The sequence below is a fragment of the Stigmatopora argus genome, chromosome 6 (genome assembly GCF_051989625.1).
Source record: "Stigmatopora argus isolate UIUO_Sarg chromosome 6, RoL_Sarg_1.0, whole genome shotgun sequence".
NCBI classification, from domain to species: Eukaryota; Metazoa; Chordata; class Actinopteri; order Syngnathiformes; family Syngnathidae; genus Stigmatopora; species Stigmatopora argus.
The window spans coordinates 538,328-552,478 of NC_135392.1; the positions used below are offsets into that span (position 1 = coordinate 538,328).

General features: G+C 42.2%; 2 protein-coding genes and 3 non-coding genes across 5 annotated transcripts in view; 1 reads left to right on the top strand and 4 right to left on the bottom strand.

Moving 5' to 3' along the window:
* Positions 1 to 7,166, bottom strand: part of ahcy (adenosylhomocysteinase) — a 7,817-nt gene extending 651 nt beyond the window's left edge. Inside the window, exons 1-9 of the mRNA XM_077603051.1 lie at positions 6,999 to 7,166; positions 5,796 to 5,986; positions 4,182 to 4,257; positions 3,908 to 4,060; positions 3,542 to 3,654; positions 2,605 to 2,812; positions 1,479 to 1,566; positions 359 to 599; positions 214 to 285 (exon numbers count right to left, since the gene is read on the bottom strand). Of these exons, the coding sequence (XP_077459177.1) occupies positions 214 to 285; positions 359 to 599; positions 1,479 to 1,566; positions 2,605 to 2,812; positions 3,542 to 3,654; positions 3,908 to 4,060; positions 4,182 to 4,257; positions 5,796 to 5,986; positions 6,999 to 7,026 (1,170 nt within the window). The 5' untranslated portion in view covers positions 7,027 to 7,166. The remainder of the gene's footprint in view (positions 1 to 213; positions 286 to 358; positions 600 to 1,478; positions 1,567 to 2,604; positions 2,813 to 3,541; positions 3,655 to 3,907; positions 4,061 to 4,181; positions 4,258 to 5,795; positions 5,987 to 6,998) is intronic.
* LOC144076362 (small nucleolar RNA SNORA17) lies at positions 3,764 to 3,872 on the bottom strand. The gene has a single exon (XR_013300804.1). It is a non-coding gene; the product is annotated as a small nucleolar RNA SNORA17 (small nucleolar RNA).
* On the bottom strand, positions 4,949 to 5,086 carry LOC144076361 (small nucleolar RNA SNORA17). Its single transcript, XR_013300803.1, has one exon. It is a non-coding gene; the product is annotated as a small nucleolar RNA SNORA17 (small nucleolar RNA).
* Positions 7,167 to 7,800: 634 nt separating the features above from the next.
* On the top strand, positions 7,801 to 7,882 carry trnal-aag (transfer RNA leucine (anticodon AAG)). Its single transcript has one exon. It is a non-coding gene; the product is annotated as a tRNA-Leu (tRNA).
* A 364-nt stretch (positions 7,883 to 8,246) lies between these two features.
* Positions 8,247 to 12,469, bottom strand: LOC144076106 (charged multivesicular body protein 4b-like). The gene is made up of 5 exons (XM_077603679.1): positions 12,102 to 12,469; positions 10,205 to 10,382; positions 9,163 to 9,277; positions 8,957 to 9,083; positions 8,247 to 8,869 (listed from the first exon to the last, which is right to left on the bottom strand). The coding sequence occupies exons 1-5, from the start codon at positions 12,289 to 12,291 to the stop codon at positions 8,805 to 8,807; spliced, it is 675 nt and encodes a 224-aa protein (XP_077459805.1). The 5' UTR covers positions 12,292 to 12,469; the 3' UTR covers positions 8,247 to 8,804.
* Between the last annotated feature and the right edge of the window lie 1,682 nt (positions 12,470 to 14,151).

A 14,151-nucleotide genomic window follows, 5' to 3' on the forward strand; every position in this document is an offset into this window, starting at 1 on the left:
AATAAGAGACTGAAACCTTGGCAAAAGTGTCAAATGTTGAAAAAGAGGGGAAAACAAAAGAATGGTAGCACAAAAACCGTAAAGGAAACAACGTACGCAATGAAATTTCCCGAATACGGGATGAATAAAGTTATCCAATCCAATCCAATCTAATTTGACCACAAAGTAGAAAAAGAGCAAACAAGCTCGGCAGCCATTTTGATTTTTGCTGACCTTTTTGGGGAGGAAGTAGACTCCCAGGGGGTACTTGGATGTGTTGGTCCACAGTTCAATCTGCGCCAGGACCTGCCAGGTGAGGACCAAGTTTGAGAGTCGGCAATCCAAAGGTGACCCCGCCCCCTCTGCGCCGTCCCGTTACCTGATTGGTGAAGGAGTTGCTCATGACGAAAGACGGGTGGCCCATGGCGCAGCCCAGGTTGACCAGCCGGCCCTCGGCCAGCACGATGACGTGGCGCCCGTTCTTCATGCGGTAGCGGTCCACTTGCGGCTTGATGTTGATCTTCTCGGCGGCGTTGCTGTTCAGCCAGCTCATGTCGATCTCGCAGTCGAAGTGGCCGATGTTGCACACGATGGCGTCGTCCTTCATGCTGTTAAAGTGGCTGTAAAAAGCAAAAAAAAAAAACCAATCCATTAGAAAGAAAACCACCAAGGGAGGGGGAAAAAAAAGTGTATTTAAAATAATAATAATAATAGTTGGGTTTATTCTGGGATGTTACTATATGTTCATTAAGCATTTAATAGGTAATGAAGTTATAATTTAATTTGTGCTATACTTTATGTCGAGGACTCTTAAATTGCTTTGACTTGGATTCCAGCAGATGGCGAACATTGAATCAACTTCCGAAAATACTCACGTTATTGTTTAAAAATACTGTCGCTCTGTTTACCTTATAAAGAAATTATGATGCTTATTTGTGCAAATTCTTACGCAGTTGTTTTGGTTTCCGATCCGCTCGGGTCACTTTGTATGCTTACTTGTGAAAATTCTTACGCAGCTGTTTTTGGTTTCCGATCTAACATGAGATTGATGTGGCAGTTGTTTTTTGACCTTAATGGTGTTATTTGGTTAGCTTATGCAATTGTTTGAATCAGATGACCTTAAATGTTTTGATTATGCACCGACTAAATGGACAGAGGAAGATGCCCTTTCTTTAGAATCATCTTGGACTTGGACGAAGGCGAGTCGGGAGTGATTTTCCTTGCAAGTTGTAGCCAGTGTATGTTAATGATGTCTCACTGTTTTGATTAGTGTATTAATAATAAACCTATCAATAATAAACTTAAAGGAACAAAATTAAAAATGAAAGCAAAGCTACTATTTTTCTACACGAGATCATGCAAATGCTCCCCCAAAAACGGATAACTTTGCCATACAAAATGCTTCGAACTGGGCTGACAGGAGCGCAAAATGATAAAAAAAAAAAATGAAAAATGGGGAAAGTCAAGGCAAAATTAATCAAAGAGAAAAAGGCACCCACTGTCCCTGGATGATGTCCTCGCATCCGGTGGTGGTGACGAAAATGTTGCCTTCCAGGCACGCCTCGTCCATGGTGGTCACCTCGTAGCCTGAGCGAAAAAGGAGGATGATGATGATGAGGTGGAGTATGGAATGTATTCTTATGCTTTTTATTAGTCAATTGGTTTATTTAGTGTAGTCACTAGAATAGAATTTTGAATAGCCTAGTGGAAATTTCCGTCCGTGACGCCTACGAGTTAGGGGCGCGTCATCTACCATGACACGCCCATTTCTTTGTTCCCATTTTCCCGCCTAAAGTTTGTATCTATGTCACATGATCTTTGTCAATAAAACTGGTGGATCTGTTGGAGGCAGGCGGGGATTCAAACTGGTCAGGCTGGAGGATAGTACATCTACTGGCTACTCTGACTCCCTCCTTCAGCTGAAGCTAGATAAAACTCATCACAGCTGACTCTGTGTGCTTCCTCTAAGTCGAAGTTATTGAATGTACAGTGGTACCTCGTCATACGACCGCTCATCATAGAATATTCTCGTCTTACGAGGGAAATTTCGATCGAATAATTCGCCCGTGATGCAGTCAAAATTTCGTGATGCGACCAAGCCAGGTGGCCATGGCACTGTCTTTTTTGCATCTCTTTGGTATATAAAATATGTCTACGAGCACTGGGCAGACTTTGCATACACACGTTTTACACGAGTGCGTCGTGGCCGTGGATAAAGTCCCCCCAACACCTCCCCCCGCCTCCGTGTGTATGTCGCTGTCTATATCCCTAGCGAAATGCGTCTAATTTTACTTCTATTAAACACATTTTATTACTAATAAACCACTCGTTATTTATTACTTTGTCAATATATGGCGAATTATAAGAAATAAAACATTTTTTTCAATCCAATATGCTGTTTTTGGTGTTTTTTCAGAGGGTTGGAACCAATTCATTTGTTTTCCATTCATTTCAATGGGAAACGTCCGCTCGAGTTACGAGAATCTCGTCATACGATCTCGGTCTCGGAACGGATTACGATCGTATGTCGAGGTACCACTGTATATGGATTAGATCCGACAGATAATGATGAAGACGCCAGGGGGAAGAACCGGACGCCGACGGCGAGCCTGCGACGCCACTCACCCTCCATGGCGGCCTGCAGCGCGCTGATGGGGTCGATCTCGGTGACGATGACGCGGGCGCCGAAGGCCCGCAGGGCCTGCACGCAGCCCTTGCCCACGTCGCCGTAGCCGGCCACCACCGCCACTTTGCCGGCGATCATCACGTCCGTGGCGCGCTTGATGCCGTCGATCAGGCTCTCGCGGCAGCCGTACAAGTTGTCAAACTTACTCTAAAATACAAACAAAAAAATGCGTATTTTCTCCTTCATTTTGGAATAAAACAAATTCACATTTGCCAAGAGGAAAAGTCCTCATTTCCGGAAATAAAAAGCAAAACATTTTAGTTTTAGGCTGATCGGTTGGAATCGGCCCAAAAATATTTCAAGTCATACCATATTTTCTGCCATACAGACGCTCCCCTACTTACGAACATTGGAGTTACGAACAACGGTACATACGAACATGTCTGCAAATTGCGTTTATGTGGAAAAATGTTGGCAAGTTCGATTTTGTATTGCGCGCCTTTTTCCACGTAGTGCTTCTTTCCGCCACTAATACCGACGCCTGGCGCTGTGGAGCTCAGCTCACCCAGCATCCACCTTCCTCTGCCCAGTTCGTTGCAATGCGGAAGTGCGTGAACGTATCTCCAGTGCGCAAAGAAACTTTTTAATTTATATCATTAAATATCTTGTGCATCCATTATTCAATATGGTTGGTGAAAAGCGAAAGGCTTCTAGTGAGGGAGGTGCAAGGAAGAGGCAAGCCATTTCATTTGAAACGAGTGCCAATAATAAAGAAGCTTGATGCGCGTGAGAAAGTGGTGAGCGTTGCACGGGAATATAACACTGAATCAACTTGCAAACAAATTCAACTTATGAACAAACGCTCGGAACGCAACTCGTTCGTAAGTAGGGTAGGGTCTGTATTAAGACGCCTCTTTTTCGTCTTTCTTTTTTTACCTTGGTGACGGAGTCGTTCACGTTGATGGCGGGCACCTTGAGCTCCCCCTTCTTCAACATCTTGTAGAGGTTGTGGACGCCTGTGGTGGTCTCCTCGGACACGCCGCGAATCCCTGCGGACCGCAAAACAGATACCCGAGATTAAAATGCTTTAAAATGATTTTTTTTTTTTTTAAAGCCACATTCGGGTGTGGGCTATCAACAAGACACTGAGAAGTCACGACAACGACGACAACTCGGCGCAGACAACCGAGCGCCCGCCTTTGCTCTTTGCCGCCTTTTGACGCAATCACGGCACCGAGGGCCGCGCTGCAACCCCTCAAGGGGCATTCGAGGACCCGGGAAACCGGGAGAGCGGGACCTTACCCTTGAGGAGCTTGGGGTACTTGGCGTGGACCAGGTTGGTGAGGTCGCCGCCGTCGTCCAAGATCATGTTGAGGGGCTGCCCGTCTTTGAAGTAGATGGTCTGCTCGATGCACCACATGTACTCCTCGTCCGTCTCGCCCTTCCACGCGTACACTGCGCGAGGAAACCGCTCACGTCAGGTCAGGGGCGGCCATTTTGCCGGACCCGGTCAAGGCCCGTTTGCGCCGATCGGATCGAGACTTCTCGACCACCCGTCGGAGCTTTTGGAGGTTACCTGGCACGCCGGTTTTGGCGATGGCGGCGGCTGCGTGGTCCTGGGTGGAGAAGATGTTACAACTGGACCATTGGACCTAAAGTGAAATGGAAAAAAGAAAGAAAGAAATAATCAACATACCGCAGCAGCTTTGTGAAAGGAGTTTGCGATTTTTCGATTCGCCGGAATAATGTGTGGATGTTTGGTGGCCGGGCGTTTGGTGGCCGGACGTTTGGTCGAACAGGTTCAAATTATGACAGAGAGAGGGAGAGTTTAGAGTTTAATATCTAAATACTGTTGAAACGAGCTCTCAAAATATAGTTTGAAACAATCTAAATACTGTTGAAACCAGCTCTCAAAATTATATTCATGTGATTCATGAGGGAGTTTAATATCTAAATATCTAATATAAAAAAAAATCAATAAGAGCACTCATTTAACACATCGGCTGCTGCCATCGACTGTCATAGGCGTCCATTTAACACATTATTATTTACTAATTTGAACCTGTTCTACCAAAAGTCTGAGTACCATGTGTGGAAGCCCAAGGACAATTCCCGAAAGGAACCGGTCTGGTGGGTCCTGAAGGGCCCCCAAGCGCTCTTTTCTCCCTCTAGCACGCCGGCATCCAATCATCGACTCATTTGTAAGCTCTGCAGAAGCTTGAGAAGCACCCCAATGATTGGATTCAGGCGGTTCGGACGTGGAAAACAGATGGGTTGGTTAATCCTAAACCTTTAAATGGCGGACTTGACGCAAAGAAAAGCGAGTTTGGACGCGGAAGAACGTGTGAGCGGCCAATAAGACGCCGAGTTGCCACGGCGCGGTACACTCGGTGCAGACGACTGCCGCCGGCTTTTGCTCTTTGCCGCCTTTGGACACAGGCGCAACACGGTCGCTTGCGCTGCAACGCCTCAAGGGGCAAACAAATCACCAATTATTATATTTTAAATGAGTATTTTCATAGCCAAATCTTCACCAATTATTATATTTTGAATGAGTATTTTCATAGCCAAAACTATGCCATTTAATTTGTTTAAACAAATGTAAATATACTCCACTTTACCTCCCTAAACATTGTTAAAATTCAAGAACAAATGGGATAACCTTGAATTTTTGTTTGCCTGACTAAAATGACAACGATGATTGTTAATACACGTATAGTTATATCTTCATTTACAGAAAAAAAAAAAGATAAAATACATATTCTAACCATTTATTTTAATGTTCTATATACATTGTTTGGGTTCAAAATAAAAAACAAAAAAAAGTTGGTTTTGATTATTATGGGATTTTTTTCTCCTATTTTTATTCTAGTGATCAGAAAACCAAGGGCAACATTGTAAATATTCATAATAAAACATATGCCCATTTAGACCCTAAATTAGAACTGGAATCAAACTATTGTCCAATTCTTAAAAATTACATACTCCATTTATTTTGCTTATGTAGAAAATTACAGTAAATACAGTATAATAAATATAGTACAATATTCAGGAAATTAATTGGGGGCTTTTTTGGTAACTTTTGTACCTAAAAAATCCACCATTATAGGCCTGAAGCCCTTTGAAAATGCTAAAAATATAGCATTTGTGTATGAAATGTCTCTAAAATGCATACTCAAGTCCATCTCACCTCGGCCCCGAGTTCGGTGAGCGTCTCGATGAGGACGGCGGTCTGCAGCGTCATGTGCAGGCAGCCGGCGATGCGCGCGCCGGCCAGCGGCTTGGTGGCGCCGTACAGCTCCCTCATCTTCATCAGGCCGGGCATCTCGTTCTCGGCGATGTCGATGGCCTTGCGCCCCCATTCCGCCTCATCGATGTTGGCTGCAAAGGAAGCCATGGAACTTGCGTCAACCCAGGACCAAAATCGGAAACTTTCCCTCAGAGTTTAATACTTTGAAAACTGCCTTGGAATTTTTTTTCATTATTAACCCATTTTTAGATTTAAAAAAAAAAAATCATTAGTCTTCAAAAACACAGGGATTTTTTTTTTAAAAGGTACAAATTGGGGTTAAATATTATTCAAGCCTGTTCTCACCAGTAGAAAATATTTCATTTAAAAGTTGCAAAAGCAGTGTTTTTTTTAGACTGCCATTTAAAGAAAAGAAAAAACAAATAATTCATATTTGACGAGTGGTCAATGAAGGAAAACGGTCAAGGTCTGGAGAACATTGACAGCTCGTCAATCAATCACTAGCCAGATTGACGGACACATTGCACCCGTTTGACTTTTGCCATGGACTTTAAACCCAATTTCTCTTAGCCCGCTTTTTACCTTACCTGGACGCTACATCTCCAAAACACTAGGTTTAAATAAAGGCGACTTTGACTCAATTAAAATTGACATTCCATTAGGGGTTTTATTTTGTATTGAATTGCGCACGAGGCATCATGACGAGTCTGCCGCTGTCAATCAAGCCGGCCGGGAAAGAGTCGTTCCCTAAGCATCATGGGAGTTTGAGTTCCCGGAAATATGACACAGCGCCGTTCGGCTTCACATCAACTACAACATCCAGAATACAACTCATTTGCTACTCCCGCTAATTGTGCTTCAACGTGACGACTCTTGTCAAAATTACTCAACCCCAAACCCAACGTGACATACATATCTCCCATTTTTCAAACGCCTGGGATTAGTATAAACTACAACCATTCCTGCGAAGTTGTTCACAAGTGAAAATAAAGAGTCAAGTTTATCGAATGTTGTTTTTTTTCGGTGGTGGCCGCGTGTGCATGCCGTCGCTAGCTAAGAAGCCACCAAACCTACCGGTACATTCAGCCACGCAGACCAAGCGCTAACTAAAGCCGGCTCAACGAGGAAAAAAAAGATACTGACCAACTTTGTAGGGCGGTTTCTGAGACATGGCTGCGAGTTGGGGTTGTTCGAGGTCGCTTGGGCGAAGTGACGGCTGCCTGGCCGACGAGCAGACGGAGAGAGGAGGGACAGAAACATGTCGACGTGCTTTTTTATCCGGCCGTGGGATTCCATCGTGCTTCAGGGGTAATGGGCGGTGCTCGAAGGCGAATGACGGCTTCCCGTTGGTCGAGACGGCGCAGCCGCCCCAAATGCACGGGACGCAATTGGTCCATTCGCCGAACAGACTCGCCCAAACGAATGATGCGTTCAATTGCGGCATGTTAATGAGAGCAACTCGTTTTGTAAGGAAATTCTCACCATGGGTTCACGTAATCGCGTTTGACTTTACGACACGTCTTATTTAACGTTAACGGGGCGTGCACTGACTATTTATATTGCACAACATGTTTTAGTGAATCTCATTTCATTTTATTCGAACAAACATGTCCCCAAACTCACTGGATCAACATAGTGTTTTTGCTATTTTTAAATATCAAAATATTTGACTGTAACTGTGGGTGGTGAAAAGCACGCTGGGAACAGCTGTGTCCCCGGCTCGTATTTTTAAAAACAGTTGTCTAAAAAGTATCAGAAAAACCTTCGATTTGACAGGTGACTTGATGCATTTTGACCAGGTACAAATTCAATTGTTAAAAAAAACTATAATGTTTCAATGTTCATTGGAAGAATAACATTAACAACAATCTGTGGACGCATATCATGAATTTAGACGCATGGATAATGTGGGAATCTGTAATCTCTTATCTAATGACGATTTCATGGTAGCGTGGCCGAGCGGTCAAAGGCGCTGGATTAAGGCTCCAGTCTCTTCGGAGGCGTGGGTTCGAATCCCACCGCTGCCAGGCACTGAAAAGTGCAATTTTTCTGTATCAAACGAACATTGGGATTATATTCAATTATATGACACGCAACAAATTATGAAACTGGGGTCAAAATTAAATATTACCCGATGTTATATTGACAATCTAAAGTATTTCATATATTGTGATCAAGTATTCATATAAATGAAGTATCAAAAAGGAAAGGGCCTTATTTCATAAATGTTAGTTACATTTTTTTGGGCTTTTCGGATATAAAATCTGAATTTGAACCGAGGGGGAAAAAATCCCAGTTTTAGCTGTTTTTCTGAGGTTTTGGCTCATCCCGATTGAACGCGATCGGACCTTGAACTTGTTTATGTGACGGTCGCGTTCAAGGCGGCGTGGCCAATGTTTCACTATGGATTTATTATTGATTGACAAACGACCATTCGGAATCCAAACCATGGTAAAAAAGAAAAAAAAATCTCACACCCAAATGCAAACAAACATGCGTATACACAGAGGAAGCACAAATAATCAATAAACCTTTTTCACACGATTCCAGAATGGAAAGGACATTTAACATCCCACTCTTCAAAATTGTGCAAAATACTGAAAGCCAAAAAGAGAGAAAAGAATGCTTGGAAATATCTACGTATATATTTAAAAAACAACAACCTCGATGTTGAATGAAGGTTAATTTTTCACCCCAAAAATGTCCTCCCGTTCAGGAACGACCTTCAAAGATTGGCGGCCTGGGACCAAAATGTGGTTTTGCACGTTTGGCCAGCGGCTTCTGGTCGCTCCTCTTCTCGCTCTCCTTTCCGTTTTCATCTCATTGGCTGCCATTGACGGCGACGGACAGCAGAGCGGGCGGCGCGTCCGTCGCCGCCAATGGCGGAGCGGCGTCCCGGTCTCGATAGTTCGCATCGTTCCACCCGACGAGGGTTCGTCCGGACGGAGTTCATTGGGTGGCCCAGGCCTCCAGGTCGGCCATCTCCGCGTCGTCTTCTTCCTCCTTCTTCTTGGCTGAAAGGGCAGAAAAAGACAAACGTGTCACGCCGGCCCCGCCCTTTTCGTCACGCCGGTCGGACGGCGAAGGGCGAAGGGGCGCACCCGGTCTGGACGGCAGCGACGCGGCCGGGACGCTGGGCAGGACGACGTCGGGCGTTCCTTCCACTTCCAGGAGATTCCTGTCCAGCTCCTCCTGCTCCATCTCCTCCAACTCGGCCAAGAGTTCGTCCTGGAGGGGGCCGGCGAGAACCGTGAGACGGAGCCCGAGAGAAAGGTCGGTCCGGGGGAGCGCCGGCGGTCGTACGTACCTCGTCCACTTGCTCTCCGAAACCAATGGGATTGGAGATGACCTCGGTGATTTCCTGCGCCAGCTCTTGCTGCTCCATGATGTCCGACATCAGGTCGTCCACGTTGTCCACGTTCCTGGTTGGGCGAATCGGATGACGTTTTTAGAAATTAAACTTAAACAAGCATCAATTCATGATTTTTCATCTTTTTTTTTCTTCAATGGAATATAGTATTTGTTTTCATCCTATTTTGGGGGGTCAAATGAATCAAATAAATAACACTCAAGTAGGCATTCATTGTTATATTTGATTTTTTTAATATAGTATTTGTCTTTTCAATGTAAATTAAGTCAGCTGTCCTATTTAGGGGGTTAAAAAATCATATAAATAACACTAAAGTTAGCATTAGTGGCGACATTTGATTTTTTTAAATATTGGTCTTAACGTAAATTAGGGCAGATGTCCTATTTTGGAGGTTAAAAAATAATCATAAATAACACTAAAGTGAACATTAATGGTCACATTTGCCTTTTTTTCCAAATTATTTGTCTTTTCAACGTGAATTAAGGCAGATTTCCGATTTTGGGGGGTAAATAAATCTAATAAATAACACTAAAGTACTAAGTATTAATGGTGACATTTGATTTTTTTGAATATAGTATTTGTCTTTTTAATGTAAATTAAGTCAGCTGTCCTACTGAGGGGGTTAAAAAAATCATATAAATAATACTAAAGTGAACATTAGTGGCGACAGTTGATTTTTTTATATATATATTTGTCTTTTTAACGTAAATTAGGGCAGATGTCCTATTTTGGAGGTTAAATAAATCTAATAAATAACACTAAAGTAAGTATTAATGGTGACATTTGATTTTTGTCTTTTCAACCTGAATGAAGGCAGATTTGCTTTTTTTTTTAACCCAACTTGAAACGAATGTGTCAAACCAAAATGGCTTCCTTCCACTATTAATATTAAGGGAGGAAAAAAAGCAAATAGGGCGGACTTTTGAGTGGACTTTGCGTGTGTGCTGGCTAGCAAGCTAGCGTGCTAGCGTGATCTCACAGTTCTTTGTGCGCCGCTTTCATGGCCTTGGCGGCGAAGCCCATGTTCTTGAGCACTTCCGTGTTAGTGTTGGCGTTCTCCAGCGCCTCCCTCTGGAACTCGATGGTGGACAGCGTGCCGTCGATCTGCTCCAGCTGCTTGCTGTAGCGCCGTTTCCTCTTCAGGGCCTGCAAGGCCGCTACGGGCGGGCAAAGTCAAAAGTACAAGTCAAAGGTCAAAAGTCTTGTCCTCTCTCTCTTTCTTTTTAATCTCCTTCATCTCCTCTGATTAATATGTGGAAAAGCAGCTTTTGGGCTCAGCGGTGGGCGGATCGGACCGGCCCGCTTTGGCGCCGCCCCAATTTACATTTGAAAAAAAAATACACTTTGCACAGCATTTGGAGAATTCACGCCGATCGGAGTCCTAAAACCAGATTTTAAAAAAATGAAGTTGAAAAATAAAAGTGCACTTTGCCACTGCGAATCAACTAAAAAGATGGGATCATGGGAATCATATTTGTTCCTCATTAAAAATGCCTAGAAATAAATTGTAAAAAAATTATTCCTTCATTTTAGACATTTAAAATGCATTTTTGAATCATTCATTTTCTCAATGTACTTTTTTTTTTTTTTACAAATATCAAATGAATCATTTTTTTACAGTACTTTTTGTATCAATACTATTTTACGTACGTATGTATTCTTCCAAAACCTCGTGTATTTGTCAAATGTAAATTTAGGTCTCAGGGTTTGTCTTAACAAAACACTGTAAAAAATGTCACTTCAAAAATGAGTAGATTTTTTAAAAAGCTAATTCTTTCACATGGCAGGTTTTTTGGTTTATAAAAAGTAATATATATACTTTGAGGGAGCGCCTCTATTTTTTTTTAATCTGATGATTTTTTTTTCCACCAGAAGCTAGACCTATTTCTGCTCTAGGTAACATTGTAAGCTTCTATCTGGCCATCTAGATTGCCTGAAAGGGGAGCTTTTAGCAGATTGACGTCATCCTTCTGTGGCAGTTCGCCTGTCGCCGTTTACAAATGTGGAAATTCAAGTTTTGCCGTGGCACGATAGAGCTTTCAATGGATGACTAAAGAGGGTAAAAAAAATACATTAAAAAACACTCCAATACCTTTAGCTCCACCAGTGACAGGCAACGAGTTTTTTTATTCTAAAATACAATTTTTGTTGTTGTTGTTGTTGTTTTTTGTGCGACAACTGCGAGAGAATATCGTGTTGTTATCTGAAAATGTGTACATTAACATGTCTACTTAAGTCAATTGTTGTCCAGTTTACTATTACTACTTTAACATGTGCTTTGTACTGTAATAAATTTAAAAAAATGCAATTTATACTCCCTTGCGACTTATCGTCACACCCGAGTAAATGTTTATTTTCTTTTGAAATATAATTTTATATATTTAAAGGGAATCAAATTCAGTGATAAGTCCAACCCCTGGCCAAAATAGAGAAAAACACCGAGCATAAGGATGTTCAAATACATTTTAACAGTTGTACAATTCCAATAAATTTGAATTGGGAGGGCTGGCAGACATTCTTCGTTGCTACTAGTGGTCAACTCCTTTCAATTCAGAACAGACGGACGAAAAATGTCAGAAGATTGGACGTCTATATCCGTCAATGGGATTGAAATACTGGGAATATAGTTGAAACATCTAAATAAATATATTGCATTTTTGAAATAGCGAACAACTACCAACTTTTGCCAGTCTCTCTGTATTTCAACTCAAGTATGGCAAGTAAGTGTACTTGTTTTTGTTTTTTTACGTCGATGCTTGTCACGGTGATTTAAAAATGGCCGCTCCCCAACTTTACCGTCAAGTTAGCATGCATGCTAGCGAGCTGTCCGACAAGATAAAAGCGTAACAAATTGTGTCACGTTTCGCTTCTCTCACCTCTCTTATTCTTCGTGCCGTGCCTTTTGGCCGTTAATGTCTCCTGCTCGATTTTCTTCTCCAGAAAATCCTGCTTTTTAGTCAACATCTCCTCGGTGTCCCGGAGTTTCTGGACAGCTTCCTGGGCTGTGGGCGCCTTACCCCCTTTCCCCCCGCCGCTAATGCCGAATAATTTTCCGAAAATGGACATATTTGTCGAATAAAGATGATTAAGCGAACGAAAAATGAAGGATTATCCTTATTTTCAGTAAGTCAATGTGACAGGCAGCCGAGTCGAGCCGAAGCGACCGCTGATGTTTTGCGTCTACTTCCGTCTTCCACATACGGGTCTCGTGATGTCGTGACGTCACTCAGCGACGTGACACACCAGGGAGTTTCCCGCCCAAAGTGGAACAAGTGTCGCAGATATGTCGTCACTTCTCCGCCGGAACAAAACGACATTTTTTTCGACGTTGTAATACCTATTTTAAAAAAAATTCTCCTCCCTGAAGTCTCTGCTTTAAAAAATCCATAACATTCGAAAATGCTATATTATTTTTAATTTCTGTTTTTTATTCTTTTGTATTCGTGTTACAAATAATATTAGCACATCAATCGATCTAGATGTCTGTAAACATGTACACTTTGATTTTTTGAAAAAAGAGGTTCGATTAAAAATCTTGAACATTTATCCGACAAAGTTATTGTTAAGACAGCGACTTGTTTTAATGTAAATAGTTGTGTGTTCTGTGATGTCATCATCATTTGAGCCTCGGATGAATTGATTTGTGAACACATGAAGACGGACGCCAAAACGAGATTAAGGTGTACAATAACATGTTTGCGCGAAGTTACCGTATATGCACCTTGATCTGCGCAGTGACGTCAGTCGCCTCGTTCGAGTGCGTGCGTGCGAATTATTCGGACGTTGACGTAAATTCGCCTTGCGGCGCGGTGTGTTTAAGGTGCCCCAAGTGAGTGAGCCTCAATGTGGCGACATGCGAAGTGAGTGCAAAATGACAAAAGTTTGAGATGAAATGAATGGCCGTGTTTGATTAGGTTATTTGTTCGCTGGCTTGCGCGCGCTCGCGCGCGTATGTGCGTGTTTTTTAATGAGTGTCTATCACATTCAAGCGGTGTTTCTTTTTTTTTTACGACTGAGCGCGGAGTCCATAAACGCAGCGCGGGGGTCCTTACGTAACGTGCGTGTGCTTCGGCAGTGAGCGATTGTGAATTTTAAAAAACTTTTAGAATTATTATTATTATTATTATTATTATTATTATTATTATTATTATTATTATTATTATTATGATTATTAATATTATTATTATTATTATTATTATTATTATTATTATTATCATTATTGTTATCATTATCATTATTATTATTATCATTATCATTATCATTATTATTGTTACATTCATTTGTATTTTTATCAGTATGTTTTTATTATATTCACATTTTTAATTAAAACAATATTGGATGTTCATCACCGTCAATGCACCCAGTGACTTTATGTTCAGGACAGAGTGGCAGTCAATCAATACCCACAAACAATTATTATTATTTTTTTAATTATACTTGAAATCACTTTCACTCATTCATCTTGCACTCAATTTATCGTGATGAGTTTCACGGGTTCCTGGAGCCTATCCTACCTCATGAAAAAGTATAGATAACTAAATAGAACACTAAGTAAAAAATGGAAACACGATTTTTTAAAAGGCCAGAAAATTCAAAGTCCTTTACAGTAAATATTCTCGACAGCAGCTTTATTTCTCACTGAAGGACTACAGACCCAGGGGTCATCCAATGACAAAGTCACGGCGCCGACTTGCGTCAAAAAGGGTCAAAGTAAGCGCGAGTGCTGCTTCATATGGGACCTTTTTATCTTGGGACACAGATAAGATGATCAATAATCAATAGACTGTAAAACTTTGATCAAGAACGGACATAGCGTGCGTGCCGCGCTCCTAATCAATCATTCACCTCGCAAACAGGCCGGGGCCCGCCTTCTGGGTGGCCGGATCGGGGGGACGGGCTTTGTCCCAGGGGTTAAATAGAGCGCAC

Bases quoted from the DNA above. Each gene is read 5' to 3' on its own strand.
- LOC144076106 (XM_077603679.1), bottom strand. From the start codon at position 12,291: ATGTCCATTTTCGGAAAATTATTCGGCATTAGCGGCGGGGGGAAAGGG. The intron at 10,383-12,101 runs GTGAGAGAAGCG...GCCCGCCCGTAG, and splicing joins CGGCACGAAGAATAAGAGAG to CGGCCTTGCAGGCCCTGAAG. The intron at 9,278-10,204 runs GTGAGATCACGC...TCGCCCAACCAG, and splicing joins AAAGCGGCGCACAAAGAACT to GAACGTGGACAACGTGGACG.